General features: G+C 36.8%; 1 protein-coding gene across 5 annotated transcripts in view; it reads left to right on the top strand.

Moving 5' to 3' along the window:
• LYST (lysosomal trafficking regulator) overlaps positions 1–20354 on the top strand; it is a 197310-nt gene that overhangs the window by 125417 nt on the left and 51539 nt on the right. For 3 of the 5 annotated variants that reach the window (XM_060108116.1, XM_060108094.1, XM_060108101.1), the window contains 9 exons: positions 5772–5948; positions 6737–6813; positions 6947–7135; positions 8983–9128; positions 9216–9315; positions 10255–10316; positions 12263–12318; positions 14612–14764; positions 19122–19366. In XM_060108116.1, coding sequence (XP_059964099.1) covers positions 5772–5948; positions 6737–6813; positions 6947–7135; positions 8983–9128; positions 9216–9315; positions 10255–10316; positions 12263–12318; positions 14612–14764; positions 19122–19366 — 1205 coding nt within the window. The remainder of the gene's footprint in view (positions 1–5771; positions 5949–6736; positions 6814–6946; positions 7136–8982; positions 9129–9215; positions 9316–10254; positions 10317–12262; positions 12319–14611; positions 14765–19121; positions 19367–20354) is intronic. The other 2 variants (XM_060108109.1, XM_060108124.1) reach the window with 1 other exon arrangement.

The following is a 20354-nucleotide window of genomic DNA, read 5'->3' as shown; positions in this document are numbered from 1 at the left end:
CTGTCAGTGGGAGAATGTGTAACTAAGTTGTGATATATTTATACAATAGACTACTATACAAGCAATAAAAAGGAACAGACTACTGATACACCCACCAATATGGTTGAAGCTCAAAATCATTGTGTCAGTGAAAGGGACAGCCAAGCACAAAAGAGTAGACATTCTGTGATTCTATTCATATGAAGCCCAAGAACAGGCAAAATTAGGATATGGTCATAGAATTCAAGCAGTAGTTGTCTCTGTAAGGAGAGGGGCAGTGAGAAGGGGAGTTGATTGGAAAGGGGCATAAGGAAACTGCCTGGGGTGATAAAAATGTGCTGTATCTTAGTTTGGGTGGTGGTTACATGGGTGTATGCAGTTGTCAGAACTTATAGAAATGAACATTTAATGTCTATATGCTTTATTGAATGCAAATTATACCCCTATAAATAAAGTATTAGATGACATTTAAGAAAGGACAGGTATCCCTTTTATATCCCTGGGAAACTCAGATTTATCATACTAAGAACCAAAAGGTTAGAGATTTGAAGTGATACTTTTAGGTGCTCTTTCTAGTATTGAGACTCTCTCAGGTGCACTAAGGGCATTGTCTTCCCTTCCCAAGGCAGAAGCATACCTAGCCCATAGTTTCCTTCTATGGAGAATTCAAAGAGATGTTCTTTCACTGCTTTATACTTAGCAAAGCTGCCGTCCCTCTGAATCCAGCCCTGATGTTCCCAGTCCTCTCCTACCAGCCTCCCATCTCTACCACTCCATTTCTGTTGGTGGTATCCTTACTACATTTGGCTTGAAACATTGGAACTACAGTTGACTTTCTTCTCTCTTGAATCCATTTTATTACCAAGGCCAGTTATTTGTCTAGTCCTGCCTTTCTCTATAGTCTGCCCACCCATCCTAGTTTACACTTTCACCCCTTATGCTTGAATCACTAGAATAACCTCCCCTCCACCTCAAGACCAAAAAACTCTATCTGATAATTTTTTAAGGTTTATTATGGCAACATTCAAGCATACCTAAAAGTTCGGAGAAATCAGAAAAAGAACCCCACATGACATTATGCAGCTTTAATTTTTCTTTGTAGTATTTTGAAACAAATGTCAGATATCAAATCATTTTACCTGTAAATACTTCAGTATGTATCTCAGACTGATAGGACTTTGTTTTAACTTATCACTCTCTGTGATTGTGACAATAATACCTTATTATCATCTAATACCCAGTGTTTAAATTTTCCCAATTTTCTTATATTTTTTAAAATAGTTCTCTTTATTCTGGACCCAAACAAGGCCCTTACACTGCATTTGTTTGATGTGTGCTACATCTTTTTAATCCTGGCAATTATCCTCCCCAAACTTTTTTTTTTTTTTTTGTCGTGTATTTGTTGGTGACACTGGGTCATTTGTTCTGTAGAATTTCCCACATTCTGGATTTGGCCGATTGCATCCTTGTGGCTCTAGATCTAGAGGCTTGACTAGATTCCAGTTCTTGATTTCATATTTGCCTTTGTGCTTGGTTTTTTAAAAGAATACTTTAGTGGGAGTGCTTTGCGTTTTCCATTACATCATGGCAGGAGACAGAGAATGTCTGGTTGCTCTGCTCTTTGAGATGGTAGCAGCCTGATTCATCCGTTATGAAGTTCATCCTCAGTCTTATTTATTTATTTATTTATTTATTTACCTATCTATCTATCTATCTATTTATTTGCTGTGTTGGGTCTTCGTTTCTGTGCAAGGGCTTTCACTAGTTGCGGCAAGCAGGGGCCACTCTTCATCGCGGTGCGCGGGCCTTTCACTGTTGTGGCCTCTGTTGTTGCGGGGCACAGGCTCCAAGCGCACAGGCTCAGTAGTTGAGGCTCACGGGCCTAGTTGCTCTGCAGCATGTGGGATCTTCCCAGACCAGGACTTGAACCCATGTCCCCTGCATTGGCAGGCAGATTCTCAACCACTGCGCCACCAGGGTAGCCCCATCCTCAGTCTTTAACCTAATAGTTTTAGCAGACATACAGCTGCCAGGATCCATTTTTTGATTAGGAGCTGCAAAATAGTGATTTCTCTACGTTTCTCATTCCACCAGCATCTGTTAGCTCTGATTCTTCTATTGGGAAGAATATTCCCTTATCAGCTATTTGGCTACCCTGAAATATAGTCTGTGTAGGAAAGGCAAGGTAAAGCTTGCTTCTTTCCTCTGTTTGTTTTTAGAGTAATAAGTTGGTGCCCTGGCAAACTTTATTTTATATTTTATTTTATTTTTTTGCGGTATGCGGGCCTTTCACTGTTGTGACCTTTCCCGTTGCGGAGCACGGGCTCCGGACGTGCAGGCTCAGCAGCCATGGCTCACGGGCCCAGCTGCTCTGCGGCATGTGGGAGCCTCCCGGACCGGGGCACGAACCCGTGTCCCCTGCATCGGCAGGCGGACTCTCAACCACTGCGCCACCAGGGAAGCCCCAACCTGTAATTTTTGAATTTGTTTTTATTTTTGAGGTCTTGTCATGAACTCAGGTACTTTTTTATAAATTTAGTAAGTAGTTTCACACCTTTGCAGTTATTTTTCTGTTTGATGTTCAGATTAACACCTCTGTAGTTTCAAGTTGTTTTATCCTTTTAACATGGCCTTTTAAATTTTTAACAAGTTAATATGATTAACTTCCTTCCATTTTGGAGCAGAAGAATGTCCCAGGCTCATCTTGTACATTTCCTTTCCTGGTCCTGGAACCAAACTCTTCCCCCAAGAAGCCCCTATTTCCTTTTAATGAGATAATAGTATTTAGAGACTATAAAGCTAGGGACTAGGTACGTTTATTTCTATTGGGTTGTCATTTCTTCTCAGCCTTTTTAATGAGCTAAGAATTGTGTATTTTTTTAGGAAGAAAAATAAATCATGAATTCATGATTTTCTTGGATTTTATGTTTATATTTCTTTTTATTAGATAAGCTTAATTCCTGGTGACATTACCATAATTACTTATTTGCTTTATCTATCTATAAAACATTTTCAAAATAAGATGACAACATTATCACTTATAACAAACCTACTGAATGCAGTTTAAGATTTCTTGGTGGTTCTTCTGTCCTTAGGATACCATTATGGGTGTACCATGAAAATAGTGTATCGTAAAAGCATTTAAAATAATTTTCTCTATTTGGTTATGCCCCCAACTTGGTATCAAGTAACTAGTTAGGTTCTTTTTTGTTTCCTTCAGTTTGCTTTCTGTTTTTAGAGATTCCACTGGGTATTTATTTATTTAATTTTGTTTTTAATTACATAAAATGTCTGCCTGGTTCCAAAATCAAAATGTGAAACAGCACATTCGAAGAGGTTCTAGCTTTTATCTCTATACCCATCCCTCGTTCCTTCCCTTTCCCTGTAGGTAACCATCCTTACTTGGTTTTTTTATTTCTTTTGGACATATAAGCAAATCTGTGACACACACACACACACACGTATATATTATCTCCCTCACTTCTTGATACAGAGAAAGGTAGTGAACCATACACATCCTTCTCACTCTACTTTCTTCAACTAACAGTGTATCCTAGCGATCGTTCCGCAGCAGTATAGAGAGCTCTTTTCATGCCTTTTTACAGCTTCCTACAAGCTGTGTTCCGTTTGTAATCTGCCTGATTTTTTAAAACATTCTGCGTGGTTTTTAAAGCCCCAAGCTTCTCTTCTGTTACAACTTGAGTCTGGTTAATTCTCTACTCTGTGGCTCCCCCTTTTTTTCAAGATAGTCCCATCTTTTCTCTTATAACCTCTTCACATCCCTGTAGTCCTACTGACAAGCTGCTTTATTCATGGTGTTCACTCAGCACACCACTCTGTCTCTCCTCCCCTCTGTCTGTCTATATGCCCGTTCTGTCCATTTAGGCATGTACCCACATCACATGGTACCACCTTCAAAGCCTTCCTTCCTTTCTTTAGTCCACTCAGAACTCTTCTTGAAACTTCACTGAAAATTTTATTTTTACACATTTTAACATTTTATTATTTTCTTAGGATTTGTGTTTAATAGATTTGATTCCTTAAATCAGTTTTCTGAGAGCTGAAAACAAGACTTTGTGTGTGTATGTCTCCAGTAACACCTTTTCTAGTCCCAGGAACTACAGCCAATAAATGATTGTTCAGAGGATGTTAAAATGAGATATTAGAAAGAACTTCAGTGTCTAGAAAAATCATGTGTTTCTTTGGATATTCAGAATGAATAAAAACATTTCTGCTAGTTTTTCAAGATGATTTTAAAATGTCACTGAATACTAAACTGAAATATTTTTAGAGTTCTATCAAGAACATTGCCTTTAAGACACACATATGAAAGTATTCTAGTCATTTACCATTTCTCTTTATTTGCCAACTCTTCAGGCCTTTTACTTGCAGAGCATCTGTTCATTTTTCTCTTTTGGTCAGGTAGCAGCTGTCTCCTGACTAATTTAAAATGTTGCATTAAAATGAGCTTTGCTATTTTCATCATTGCATATGTTCATCTTATGCTTTTGCAAAATGACATGATGTGATTCAGCGTGTTAATTTAAATATCACCCAAAATGTAATAGTTTCCAAATCCATTTGTTGACTATTCACAGTTTAAAATATCATAAAGCCAAATGCAGTGATATTTGTATCAATGTAAATATTTTAAAAAGTAAAATTATGCATGTTTCACTTGTTGGCAAAATTAATATCTAAATATACATAGTGTACACATAACCATCAGGTGTAATATCTATGGCATGAAAGGGCCACTTAAAAAATCATGAATCAAAGTTTGGTTTAGGTTTACACTTGGAAGGACCATCGTCATTACCTTAAGTAACACTCTAATTTTCTTTATAGGGTCTATTCATAGAAGATTGGCCTAAACCAACCCTTCTGTGGACATGCACAGAACTGAGTGATGACATCTTATTGGTTTAGAGTTTTTCACCTTTTGTTTTCCCTAGGGAATAGTGAATGCTTACAAACAGATCCAAAGATACATTTTTGTTCTGGAATTTTCTCCAATGTTTATTCTCCCAGGCAGAAATTAAAGGAGAAAGAATAATCCTGCATAATCCTCTTACCTTAAGGCTTAAAGGAAAGTTTTCCTTCCAGTTCAGTTCTATGAGAAGAACTAAGAATTATTTTTCTTTATCCCAGGCTTATTTTCTGTATTCCTTTAGCAAATCCTCTCCAAAATTCTTTCCCCAAAAGGTTGTGTGCTTGCTTTTTTCCTTCTTTCCTTCTTTTCCTTCCTTCTTTGCTTTCCTTCCTCCTTTCTCCCTCCCTCCCTCTCCTTCCTTCCTTCTTTCCTTCTTTTCTTCCTTTCTTTTCCTCTCTTTCTTTTTTACCTTTTACAGTGAAAATTTTCAAACATACTAAGAAAAATGGAGACTAGTGAATACTGTATGAATACCATATGACCATCACATAGATCTAACAATTGTTAATTTTTATCATATTAACATCATTTCTTTTTTCTGAAGCATTTTAAAGTAAATTATAGTAATCATGACATTTTTCAGAAGACATTTTTTATGTAACCGTAACAACATTATTATACCTAACAAAATTAGCATGTACCCTAATGTCATCATATACCCAACACATAATCGTTTGACAATTTCTTCAGTTGTTTCCAAAATGTCTTTTTTTAGCTGATTTATTTAAACCAGATCCAACCAAATAAATCTAGAAATGTAATTTAATTTACTGTTAAATAATTTAAATGTAAGAAATAAAAATTCTTTATGGCTTAAAAATTTTTTTTAATTAAAAAAATTGTTACTTTGTTTTTAAAGCATGGAGCCAAGTTAGTTTTGTATTTGTCAGAGTTGATACATAATCATGAAGATGAATTGACTGAAGAAGAACTAGACACAGCAGAGCTGCTTATGAATGCTTTAAAGTTATGTGGTCATAAGTGCATCCCCCCCAGTGCATCGACAAAATCAGACCTTATTAAAGTGATTAAAGAGGTGAGTCAGTGAAAGCAAAAGAAACAATTTTCTTAGGATATCCCACTGAATATAACTAAAGAATGAAAGTTTTTTTTTTGTTATAGAGTACCATTGATAATGAATTTGATTTTTTTTTTTTTTTACCTTATATTGCTTTTTTTTTTTTTTTTTTTTTTTCGCGGTACGCGGGCCTCTCACTGTTGTGGCCTCTCCCATTGTGGAGCACAGGCTCCAGACGCACAGGCTTAGTGGCCATGGCTCACAGGCCCAGCCGCTCCACGGCATGTGGGATCTTCCCGGATCGGGGCACGAGCCCATGTCCCCTGCATCGGCAGGCGGACTCTCAACCACTGCGCCACCAGGGAAGCCCCTATATTGCTTTTTTACTATGAGAGAACAAATAGGCCAATTTTAAGGAGCATTTTATTCTCTGTGGTCTTGTTTATCCATTATCACTAGCTTTCAGGGAAGGAAAGATTTTAATAGTGACAAGCAAGTTGAATCATCAACCTTAAGTCTGGGTTCTTTAATGAAAAGGCAAAATAAGGAAGCAAGCAACTATGCACACCCATCGGGTTTGGCAACCCTAATTAACTATTCCACCCTAATTTCTGTGACCCAAATTGTGTGGAAACAAAGGGGAGTTATAGCATTATTTAAGTGGTTAATGTATTTTAATATTTTGGTCTCGTGGGGACAATATTTTTTTCCTTTGTTAACTTTGTTTTAAATTTAGTTTGTTGAGCTCTGTGCCAGTGTTAAATGGTAAATAATAAGTTTTATATAATATTATCCAAATCTTTTAGGAACAAAAGAAATATGAAACTGAAGAACATGTGAATAAAGCCAACTGGCAGAAAACAGTTAATAATAATCAGCAAAGGTAGGATTTTATGTGTTCTAAAAGCTGTCTTTTAGGAACCCATTAGATTTCACATATACTTTTAAAGTATCATGTTTTGATATACATTTAATGTTCCACATATGCTTAACTTATGGGCATCTTGTTTGTTTAGTCTCTTTCAGCGTCTTGATTCAAAATCAAAGGATATATCTAAAATAGCTGCGGATATCACCCAGGCAGTGTCTCTTTCCCAAGGAATTGAGAGAAAAAAGGTGATCCAGCACATCAGAGGAATGTATAAAGTGGATCTGAGTGCCAGCAGACACTGGCAGGAGCTTATTCAACAACTGACGCATGATAGGTAAGCATGAATTTTTATATATTGATGTTATTTTTACTCCAGAGTAAAGATTCATAACATTATCGCATTAGTTTAAATATTTTTTGTTTACTCATTTGTGATTTATTTCATCTTGAAGAATAATCCTATGAGAATATTATTTTTTAATTTTTAGGGAGAGAAAAAATAATGAGAGGGAGAGGCATTAGCTCTTCCAGAGAGAAAAATCTATATATTGGCTTTCATTTTAAAATATGATCTTTGCAAAAGAATAGAGAAATCACTGAAACAGGATAGTTGGGAAATAGACCTTTTTCTAGTTAAGATTTTAATAACACAGTTAAAAAGATGCATCACAAATAAGGAAAAGAGGGAAATTAAAGTATTATTCTCTGAATTTGATTAAGATAACTGATTAGTATTATGACTTCGAGGCACTAAGCATTATACACTAAAGCAAATTCCAGGTGAAGGAATGAACGAAACTCAAAAAGTTTACAAAGTAGAAGAAAATAGGATATTTATCAATGGTGATGGACAGATAACTTTCTTAAGATCAAACACAATTGAAGAAACTACAAAGAAGAAATTAATGGCTTTGACCTTTCATATTTTCCAATGTATTTAACAAGCATAACCACAACAAAACATCAAAGTTTATTTTCAGCAAGTATTTCACAGTTAATATTTTTATGGTTTTAAAAATGCATAAAGATTTGAAAATTATCAAGATTCCAAAAGTTTGAATAGCAAAAGACATGAATATACTCTTCACATAAGACAAATAGAATTAATAAACAGATGGGAAAATATTGACTATTGCTAGAAGCTGATTTAAAACCTTTAGATACCGTATTTTACCTTTTATGTTACAAAAAAAAATTTTTTTTAGGTGCTAATCTCCACAGCAGGAAGAAATGTATCTTAGCCCTTTGTCAGAGGTTTGGTGGCATTGTACACTTTGACATGTGTCAGGAACCCTACAAACATTTTATTTCTAGTTCCAGTTATCCTGTTTTAGTGATTCTGTCCTAAGGAAAATATTCAAAATATGGAAAAGCAATAAGCATAAAGGTTTTCATCTCTGCATTATTTATGTTAGTGAATGAATTAGAAACAACTTAAATATATAATAATAGTAATAGAGTTAAATACATTATTATGCATCCACTCAATATAACGTTAGCCATTTAAAATGGTAATAATAAAGACTATACTGTGTTCAGTGAAAGAGGCAGGATATAGAAATGTGTACACATAATAATTTTAACTGCAATTTTAAAAACTGAAAGAAAGTAATCACTACCAGTATTTTGGTATGTTTGGGGTAATGGGATTAAGGGTAATTTTTTTTCTCTTATCTATTTCTAAAAATGTATTTAATATGGTTCTACTATTTCCTTTCATTTAAAATATTAATTTACTTTAAAACATTTTAAGAAATGTGATTACTACAAAAGTGAACTCATTTTATTTGTTTTATTAGATAATAGGCAAAATGGGAACTGAAGAAAATTAATTTGGAAAATTGATTTTTTTCTTTAGTTAACCATACTAAGTCTAATATATTGCTAAAGCATACATAGTAGTCATGCTATATCTTTTTTAAAATTTAATAGATACAAGAAATTGGTAGCAGAGCTTGCCTCGAGGCAGGGTCACTGGGACTCCAGAGCAGAGGATACTTTTTTTTATAATGTTATTCTTTTGTAGAATGTGTATGCATATCCTAGTCTAATTATATAACTGGTTGGGATTTTTCAGTTGAATAGATAAATTTTGATTTATTTATTCAATTTCTATAATGATTTTTTTTAAACTACAAATGCTTCAGGTTACCACTTAAAATCTTTTCTTTTCACTTGCAGAGCAGTCTGGTATGACCCCATCTACTATCCAACTTCATGGCAGTTGGATCCAACAGAAGGGCCAAATCGAGAGAGAAGGCGCTTACAGAGATGTTACTTAACTATTCCAAATAAGTATCTCCTTAGGGATAGACAAAAATCAGAAGGTGATAGTGGCTTCTTGACTCAACATGTAAATATAGCAGATTAACTATGGGCATTACACAAAGATAATAATGTCCTTTTTTCCTCAGCAGATGTGGTCAAACCACCACTCTCTTACCTATTTGAAGACAAAACTCATTCTTCTTTCTCTTCTACTGTGAAGGACAAAGCTGCAAGTGAGTCTATAAGGTAAATTTGAATCCATAAGACATTTTCTCTGTTGTTGAAGGTGTTAAAGACTTTAATAGTCTATTGTTGCGCTTATGTAATATTTATTTTAGATAATGCCATGGTTTTGGGAAAGATCCCAAACATGGCTCAAAGAGAAGACAAAGCTGAATGGCCAGAATCCAAAAAGAACAGACATTTTTGTTAGGGAGGATTCATTGGACTTCAGTCATCATGCTCTGGCCCTTGGTTGCATACATGTATTTTTGTAGTTGATTTTTCCAACAGCTCTGTGAAATAGATAGCACTGCTGGTGGCATCTCAAGAGGCAATCTAGTGTATTGATTAAAGGTTCAAATCCTAGTTCCTCTTCCTACTAGCCATCTGATCTTAGCCTCTCTCTGTCTCAGTTTCCTCATCTGTTACATGAGGAAGATAAGTCATAGCACTATTCAGTGGGTCAGTATGGTAGCTATTGATAGTATTTTCATTATTGGTGTGGTCGAGGTTGTTATGATGCCCATTGTATAGGTAAAAAACTGCGAGACTCAAAAAAAATAAGTGACTTGACTAAAGAATAGAGGAACTTTTCTGACTCTGAATCCCCCCTTTTTCCTAGAATGCTAAGCTTCTTTTCTGTGTTTGAAGTATCAGAGCCATGAACCAATGTTTGCTTATTTACTGGAAAATATAAAATATTGAAGTCTCTTTTAAATAATGGAATCCCTATATTCTGCATAAGAGTGTTGGGATTATTCACCTTTTCTAAAAGTTTCCGCTATTTTCTCCTCTATTATAATGTCAATAAATGAGTTATTTTCATGTGGATTTTAACAAGATGTTTTATGCTTTTGAAACTCTAGTCTGCTTTGCTGAAATCTTCTATGATAAAATAAAGCTTTTACTCTCTGAAATCGGTCAAAACATTTAATCATAGTAATTTTAAATATGTTTTGACAGAGTGAATCGAAGATGTATCAGCGTCGCACCATCTAGAGAGACAGCTGGTGAATTGTTGTTAGGTAAGTCACACTTTGCAGATTTTTACACATATTCACCCTGCCTATTTTATTCTTAGGTAATTTGAAGCATTGTTTTGACACACTACCATTAAATGAGATGAACTTTCTATAACAAATAACCTCTTTCTTATAGGTTATTTTGCCTTAACATTTGTATATAATGTATATGACTCATGAATGTGAAAAATGACAATCTTATTCTCTGAAAAGCACATGAACAGTTTTTTTTTTTTTTTTTTTTTTTTTTGCTATATGCGGGCCTCTCACTGTTGCGGCCTCTCCCGTTGCGGAGCACAGGCTCCGGACACGCAGGCTCAGCGGCCATGGCTCACAGGCCCAGCCACTCCACGGCACCTGGGATCTTCCCGGACCAGGGCACGAACCCATGTCCCCTGCATTGGCAGGCGGACTCTCAACCACTGTGCCACCAGGGAAGCCGTGAACAGCATTTTAATTTTTATAAAATTGACTTTCTTCATGAGTATACATTTTTATATTTAATCATTCCTTTTATTATATATCAATTTTTATTTTTAAAGTAAAGAATTATTGGTATACTTATAAGCCTACTGTTTTAACAGATACCCCTATGCATATGAAATATATCCACCTTGAGATTGTTCATAATTTATATTCTCTATTGTACTTCTGAGAGAAAGGCCAAGACTGTCGATCCATGGATAGTTACATTTAGTGAGAAATTTTTTCCTCAAGACATGAAGGAATAAGGTTTTATCACTCTAGTCTCTATTCCCTTAAAGAATCAGTTTCTATGCTGTGGGCCAGTTGCTCTCAAAGCGCGGTCCCCAAATCAGGAGCATCAGCATCACATAGGAACTTCTAAGAAATACGCATTCTCAGGTCCCAGCCCAGACCTGCTGAATCTGAAACTCTGTGGGTGGGGCCCAGCGATCTGCACTTTTATGAACCCTGCAGAGATTCTGATGCACCCTCAAATTTGAGAGTCGCTGCAGTTGGCTAAAGCTATAGCCCCGAAGCCCTGACAGGCAGAGTTTCGAGCTTGCCAGGGCTGAGCCCCATGGTCACAAGGATGGAGATGGTGCCTTTCTCTGAGCCAGCCGTGCCAGTGCTCAAGGTGACCAGCACCCACTGCAGAGCCCCAGGGAAGTTTCTACTGTTTGGATACATGACGTAGGGGCATGCATTAAAAACAGCCTATCGAGCAGGGAAAATTGGGGAAGTATCTTGTAAGGCCTTTTCTGCCCTACTGAGTGTTTAAGTCAGCAAAATAATTAAGCGTTCCTCTTTTGCTAGAAAATTTAGTTGATAACTTGACTTCAGTTAATGTATGACAAAATAAAGTAATATGCTAGTAACCTAAGAAGAATACTGGTAATAATTAATAGCCTAAACCTTTTAGCATGAAGTGGCAGATACTGTTAATAAACATTTTACATATATTCTAATTTAATTCCCATAGTAACCCTGTGAAATAGAGTCTTCCCTCTTCTTTTTATAATGAGGCTAAAGTACAAAGAGGTTAAGCAACTTGCCTAAGATCTCATGGATGCTCTTCAAAACTATTTATTGAGGGCTTCCCTGGTGGCGCAGTGGTTTAGAGTCTGCCTGCCGATGCAGGGGGCACAGGTTCGTGCCCTGGTCCGGGAAGATCCCACATGCCGCGGAGGAGCGGCTGGGCCCGTGAGCCATGGCCGCTGAGCCTGTGCGTCCGGAGCCTGTGCTCCACAACGGGAGAGGCCACAACAGTGAGAGGCCTGCGTACCGCAAAAAAAAAAAAATTATATATATATATATATATATAGGGGGAGAGAGAGAGAGAGAGAGAGAGAGAGAGAGAGAGAGTATTAGCTCGTTCTGGGTTCTGGGATTCAAATTCAGTCCAACTGACTCCAGAGGCATGCCTTTAACCATATAAGGTAATAGTGCATATACATTTTTAAACTCATACCAATTATTTTCTGCAGGTAAATGTGGAATGTATTTTGTGGAAGATAATGCTTCTGACACAGTTGAAAGTTCCGTGAGTAGAGGCTTAAGTTTGCATTTGTATGAATCTAGACAAATTTCCAAAATGTGTAAATTTAATACAACCAGAGAGCTTGTAGAACTGTTAGAGTTCATTAATTGTTGCACTCTGTGTAAATTTGTCTGAATTCCAATTTTTTTTTAAAGATAATTTTAAAAAGAAGACCATGCCATCCCCTCTGGCTTATGGTCTGATTCGCAGAGCTGTGAGTATTATGAGTCATATTCTAAAGTGCTCCTGTTATTTCTGTGTATGTCCACTCGATTTTTCACTACTGTCCTCAGTAGCAACAAACTCCCTGCCACTCCCCGTTTACTATCATGTACATTTGCCTTCAAAAAGAAAGAAAAATATTGTCTAATTGAATAACTTAAGTAACCCTGATATTCACATAGCTTAGTAGTCATGATTTTTATTCTTCTGGAAATACTGATATCAATCAGAAAATAACAAAAAAGACTCAATTCACATTTTTGTACAGAAAAGCATTTATCCATTTGAATTCATTTACATGCCATTAAAATATTGTTTTGAGAGCCCTGTAACAGGAGAAGTAAGGCTCTTTGTTTCAGGACTTCTAAAGCTACAAACTGCTAAGGATGTAAGTAAATAAGATTATGTATGGTTTAATGGTGAATACATATTTGATTCAAAGAAATTAATGAGTGAGAACACAAAATTTGCTTGTAAAGCAAATCATGTTAAAAAAAATTAATTTAATATAGCCCCCGAAAATTGAGTAGGCATTATTTCATGATTCATATAGCAATTACTACAGTATTTATCCCAGCTAGTAAAAATATAGTTATGTTATTTTTCAAGATGTATCTTTTCAGCAACCAAAGAATTTAATAGTTGCTACATGAAACAGCTTTTTTTCTGGAGCCAAAAGGTTACATATTCACCTTTAAAACTCTAAAAAGACCCTTGCTTTTTAATAGATTGAAGGCTTCTTTTCTCTGTCCTTTTGTAGCATTTTTTCTTACTTCCTGTATGACATTTGCTATCTTGCCTTTTAAAAGTGGGTGCAGGGCCTCCCTGGTGGCGCAAGTGGTTGAGAGTCCGCCTGCCGATGCAGGGGATACGGGTTCGTGCCCCGGTCTGGGAGGATCCCATATGCCGCGGAGCGGCTGGGCCCGTGAGCCATGGCCGCTGAGCCTGCGCGTCCGGAGCCTGCGCGTCCGGAGCCTGTGCTCCGCAACGGGGGAGGCCACAACAGTGAGAGGCCCGCATACCGCAAAAAAAAAAAAAAAAAAAAAAAAAAAAAAGTGGGTGCAAATATCTCGTTCCCCCTTTTTATCATACATAGATTTATGCAGGGCACTTAGCAGAGCACCTTGCCTGTAGATGCTTAGTTAATGTTTATTAACTTGAATTCATGTTGAATGTCGAAGCTAAACAGGGAGGATTTTGGTTTTAAGAATGAGAATATTACGTTTTCATTAAAATATTTTACTTTCTTTGTAATATATTTCCTGTCTCTACTTCTAGAAATGAGTTGGGATCCAGTACAATAGTAAAGCACACATAGAGCAGGCCAAAGTGTCACTTCCTTGTTACAGCTGTTTTTCAAATTTCTCTTTGTTTTTGACTCCTGGAGATTTCATTTCCCTTACTTTCTTGCAAGCTCAACTATACATTTAAAAGAATATTTGCTTAGTAAAAGAAATCGGTCTGAAAAGTCTACATACTGTATGATTCCAACCATATGACATTCTGGAAAAAGGAACACAGTGGAGACAATAAAAAGATCAGTGGCTGCCAGATGGAACAGAAGGGAATTTTAGGGCAGTGACACTAGTCTGTGTGATAGTGTAATGGTGGATACATGTCATTAAACATTTGTCAAAACCCATTGAACTATACAACACCAAGATTAAACTATGGACTTTAGTTAAGAATAACCTATTCAATAGTGGCTCATCAGTTGTAGCACATGCACCACGTGAGAACAAGGTGTTCACAGTAGGGAAACTGAGTGCGGGGAAGCTATGCATTGGAACGCCGTGCTATCTGCTCAATTCTATAAACCTAAAACTGCTGTAAAAAATACAGCCTACTAAAAAAGTTTAAACGAAGTCTATTTAAATTTTTTTTCTTAGATTTTTTAATCCAGCATTTTGAAGGGTTTAGTAGTGGGAGGATTTTCAGAGAATCTTATCTGCCATTTTGCCACAAAAGGAAGACTTTCTATTGCACTTTGATAGTTTTTAACAATCTAAAATTAAAACAATTACTTCTATTTCATGTAGAGCAAATACTTTCATGTTATTTCCTTTGTCTTTAGGGCCTTCAGGGAGAATTGGAACCAGCATCATTTTCCTGGACATATGAAGAAATTAAAGAAGTTCACAAACGTTGGTGGCAATTGAGAGATAATGCAGTAGAAATCTTTTTAACAAATGGCAGAACACTCCTGTTGGCATTTGATAACACCAAGGTAAATTTGCCTTTATTAATACATATACTTTTTCAAAGCGATCATGGATCAGTGTAACTACACTCATACTGATTAAATGAAGTTTTAACTTATTTAAACTTTGTTTCTGAAATCAAATAAAAATTGCCTTATTTCTTAGTACTGATTAAAGTAAATACTTAGTTATATTAGGATTATTTTTGTCCTCCAAAACTGTATTAAATTCTCATTCCCCAGAGTGACAGTATCTGTAAAAAGCAAATGAACGAATGTATAACCAACCTGAAAGTAGTTTAACCTTGATAGTAGATTCCATTTTTGACAAACCCTTTTTTGACTGCCACATCCTTTCAGCTACTGTGTGTCTGCTAGCCTTTATAGAAAACCTCTTGGAAGAAACTGTGAATGCTGCTGCTTCCAATTCCTCTCCTCCAGTTCTCCTTGGAAATGCTCCAGTCAGATCTTCTCACCACTCCTCCTGTAACTTATTTGGTTGGCATCACCAGTGACCTCCGTGTTGCTAAACCCTATGGTCATATTTCTTAGTCTTCATCTTACTTGACTCCTCAGCAGCATTTGATACAGCTGATTATTCTCTCTTTCTTTAAAGAAAGGAAAAAAAAAAAAAAACCTTCCTCACTGGGCTTCTGAGTTATCACTTTCTTAGTTCTCCTTTTAGCTCACCAGCCATTCCTCATCAGTCTTGTTTGCAGATGCTTCCTCTGGGCATCTCGGTGCTCACTCTTCATTTTATTTTTTATTTTTTAAATTTTTTGGCCGCAGTGCACGGTTCTCAGGATCTTAGTTCCCGGAACAGGGATTGAACATCCAGGAATTGAACCCAGGCCATGGCAGTGAAAGCGCCGAGTCCTAACCACTGGAACGCTAGGGAATTCCCAGGGCTCACCCTCCAGACCTCTTCTCTTCTCATGCCATCTTGTGACTTTAAATACTATCTGTGTTATAACAACTTACAGATTTATATCACCACCCAAACCTCTTCCCTGGATGCCCACTCAAATATTTAAGTTTCTACTTGGCATCTCCACTTGGAAGTCTAATTGGCATCTCAAATTTTACACGGACAAAACTGAACTTCTAATCTCCCCCGCAAAATCTCTTTGCAGTTTTCCCCATCTCAGTAAATGGCGACTCCAGTGTTTCTGATTGGCCAGGTCAAAAACCTAGGGATTATCCTAGACTCCTCTTATTCTTTCATCTACTACATCTACTCTATCAGTAAGTTCTGTTGGCTCACCCCTCAGAATACATCCAGAATCTGACTGCTTCCACTGCTACCATCCTGGTCCAAGCCACTGTCATCTCTTGCATAAATCATTATACTAGCCTCCTAACTGGCCTCCCTGCTTCCATACTCCCTCTTCTTTCAGACTGTTCTCAACACAGCAGCTAAAGTGTGTCAGATCGTGCCATTCCTCTGCTCAAAACCCTCCGACCACTTTCTGTGTCACTCCATTAAAGGCAAAGACCTTACAATATTGAATAATCTGGCACTTCCTTATCTCTCTGACCTTATCTTCTACCATTCTATCCTTCACTCTCTCTGATCCATCTGTGGAGACCTTGTTTACCTTGACTATAGCAGGCACACTGATGCCTCAGGGCCTTGGCACTTATTGCTCCCTAGAATGCTGCCTGGAATGCTTTTCCTCTTAGAACTACATTACTGACTCCCTTACTTTTTTCAGGTTCCCTGGTCAAATGTCTTCTTATCAGAGAGACTTCCCTGATTACTCTAAATAAAACAGCAACCCCTGCCTCACTGCTACCCCCAAGCATCCCTTATCTCCTTTGCTTTGCTCTATTTTTCTCACAGCACTTAAAAGCATCCAACAGTGTCTCCCCAATAGACTGTAAGGACTTTGTTTTGTTAAGCGCTTCAGCTTTAGCACCTTAAACATGCTGGTATATAGGTGCTCAATAAATATTTGTTGAATGAATAAATGTTTCCTTTTTCTTGCAGAGGTTAGTATGCAAACTGTCATAAATTCTTTTCCACCAACCTTAGCTTCAGCAGCAGGCAACCTTCAGATTTATTTTTTTAAAATTTTTATTGGAGTATAGTTGCTTTACAATGTTGTGTAAGTTTCTGCTGTACAGCAAAGTGAAACAGCTATATGTATACCTATATCCCCTCTTTTTTGGATTTCCTTCCATTTAGGTCACCACAGAGCACTGAGTAGAGTTCCCTGTGCTATACTGTAGGTTCTCATTAGTTATCTTTTTTTTTTTGCGGTACGCGGGCCTCTCACTGTCGTGGCCTCTCCCATTGCGGAGCACAGGCTCTGGACCAGGGAAGCCCTAGTTATCTATTTTATACGTAGTATCAGTTGTGTTTGGATGTCAATCCCAATCTCCCAATTCATCCCACCCCGGCCCTTCCCCCTTGGTATCTGTACGTTGGTTCTCTACGTCTATGTCTCTATTTCTGCTTTGTAAATAAGATCGTCTATACCAGTTTGTTCAGATTCCACATATATGCATTAATATATGATATTTGGGGCTTCACTGGTGGCGCAGTGGTTGAGAGTCCACCTACCGATGCAGGGGACACGGGTTCGTGCCCTGGTCTGGGAAGATCCCACATGCCATGGAGCAGCTGGGCCTGTGAGCCATGGCCGCTGAGCCTGTGCGTCCGGAGCCTGTGCTCCGTAACGGGAGAGGCCACAACAGTTAGAGGTCTGCGTAACGGAAAAAAAAAAAAATATATATATATATATATATATAGATATAGATATAGATATAGATATAGATATATAGATATATGATATTTGTTTTTCTCTTTCTGACTTACTTCACTCTGTATGACAGTCTCTAGGTCCATCCACGTCTCTACAAATGACCCAATTTTGTTCCTTTTTATGGCTGAGTAATATTCCATTGTATATATGTACCACGTCTTCTTTATCCATTCTTCTCTTGATGGACATGTAGGTTGCTTTCATGTCCTGGCTATTGTAAATAGTGCTGCAGTGAACATTGGGATGCGTGTGTCTTTTTGAATTATGGTTTTCTCTGGGTATATGTCCAGTAGTGGGATTGCTGGGTCACATGGTAGTTCTATTTTTAGTTTTTTAAGGAACCTCCATATTGTAACCTTCAGATTTAGAATATAAGTTTAGTTTTTGTTTTTGCCTTGAACCGATTCTTTTTTTTAATTATCATAAAAAAGACATAACATAAAAATTGCCATCTTAACCATTTTCAAGCATACAGTTCAGTTGTGTTAAGTATATTCACATTGTTGTGAAACAGACCTTAAGGTTCAGGTTCTTAAACACCTTGTAATCTTGCCTATTCCATAACCAAGATCATTCTTCTCATTCACTTCTAGTCTCATCTTTGATTATCCACATCCGTGGCTCACCTTCCAATGCCTAAAGCATATACACATTTAAGAGGGGCAATTCAAATTTGTTTTTAGCAAAGTCCTGGCTCATCTGGTTTTTTTCCATTTATTATCAATTATCATTTAATTGCTTTAGAAGAAATCAGAATACCTTTTTTCTGTGACAGAACTTTTGTGCCTCTCTGAAAAAAGAGTTTACATACTAGTTTTCAATCAGTAGTGAAAATCAAGTATTCTGTTTTACATAGGATAGTTTATTTCATTCTCAGGAAATAAATATTATTACCCTCATATTACAGGTATGATAACTGTAACACAAAGAGTTTAAGCAAGAAAAAAGACCAGTTCTGTCAGAAAACTATGCTCTTTCTACTACATCATGTTGCATTTATTTAGATGAAGACTCTTCATTTTCCTTTATTGATTTTTTTTCTTAGGGTCTGCATATAAGTGACTTTTCTATACAGACTTCTTAGTTTCTTACTGATTTCTCAGCTGCAAAACATAGTGGTTAAGAGCCACAAGTGAATGAATATAAAAAAAAAAAAGAAATAGACTCATAGATATGGAGAACAAACTAGTGGTACCAGTGGGGAGAGAGAAGGGGCAGGGGCAAGATAAGGGGAGAGGATTAAGACGTACAAACTATTATATACAAAATAAATAAGTTACAAGGGTATATGGTACAGCACAAGGAATTAAGCCAACATTTTATAACAACTTTAAATGGAGTATAATTTATTAAAAAAATTGAATCACTATGTTGTACACCTAAAACTAATATAATATTGTTAATCAACTACACTTCAATAAATAAATAAATAGCCCAACCTTTGGAGGAAGACGTGGATTTGAATCTCAGTTCCCCACCAGTTAGTGTTATTGGGCAAAAAGTATTTTCTTGGAGGACTTGAGATTAGTAACATGCCTATAATATCATGGATTCTTTGGAGGAAAATGTCAAGCCTAAAAATAAAATCTGGGTTTTTTTCTCTCCTTCCTTTTTAGGTTCGTGATGATGTGTACCACAGTATACTAACAAATAACCTCCCTAATCTTCTGGAATATGGCAATATCACCGCTCTGACAAATTTATGGTATACTGGACAAATTACTAATTTTGAATATTTGACTCACTTAAACAAACATGCCGGCCGATCCTTTAATGATCTCATGCAGTATCCAGTGTTCCCGTTTATCCTAGCTGACTACGTTAGTGAGACCCTTGACCTCAGCGATCCTTCAGTGTACAGGTAACTAAAGACATCATCACCTTTTGGCTTTGTCAATATGATGTATTTATTTTACTGAAGTTCTTATTGTAAGAATTTTCAAACATGCACAAAAATAGAATGAATGTATAATGAGCCCCATATGACCATGACCCCAGCTCAACAATTATCAAGATTTTTGCCAAACTTATGTCATCTTTTTTTTCTTCTGAAGATGAACCACACAAATCTTTTGTCATTCGTATGATCTTTAGTACACATCTCTTAAGAAAAAAGTGGAACATTTTCTTTCATAACCTCAGTGCCGTTATCATATCTAAGAAAATCAACAGTAATTTCGTGGTATCATCTAATATCCAGTCCATTTTCAAATGTCCCCTGATTATATCAGAGGTGTCTTTCTATAGTTGATTTGTTTGAGTCAGGCCCACTGTCACCTTTGGTTGCTTTGTTTCTAAAGACATAACATCTAGAACAGCCCTATTTTTGTGTATGTATTTTTCTCTTTCTTTCTTCCTAACATTGACTTGTTTTTAAAACAAAAATAAGTCATTTGTCTTATAGGATGTCCCCCATTCCACATTAGCATTTAGGTTTTTCCTCTAGCCTCTGTACTTCCTAGAGACTGCAAATTACTTCTAAAGGCTTGCTTAGATTCAGATTCAACATTTTTTGGCAAGAATCCTCTAGAGGAGGTGGTGTGGATTTTATATTGCCCCATATCAGGAGGCCTGTGATATCCCACTCTAAAGATGCTCAGGGTGGTCCGTGGGTTCAGCCTCCCGTTGAACTTGTTTCTTTCATTGATGATTATTGTTCAAGTCTATTATTTCACTAGGGGTTACAGAATGGTGATTTCCTATTCTCTCATTTCTTCTGCATTTATTAGAAGAAAACATACAAGATGAGCCCAGGATATTTTGTTGTGTCAGAGAGCAAGGAAATGACTATAGCCTTGTCAGAAGGACTCGGGAGCCATATTTGCACACCTATGTTCTTTGCAGCTTTA

The sequence above is a fragment of the Mesoplodon densirostris genome, chromosome 1 (assembly GCF_025265405.1).
Source record: "Mesoplodon densirostris isolate mMesDen1 chromosome 1, mMesDen1 primary haplotype, whole genome shotgun sequence".
Classification (NCBI taxonomy): Eukaryota; Metazoa; Chordata; class Mammalia; order Artiodactyla; family Ziphiidae; genus Mesoplodon; species Mesoplodon densirostris.
This window is presented reverse-complemented; position numbering and strand designations above follow the sequence as displayed.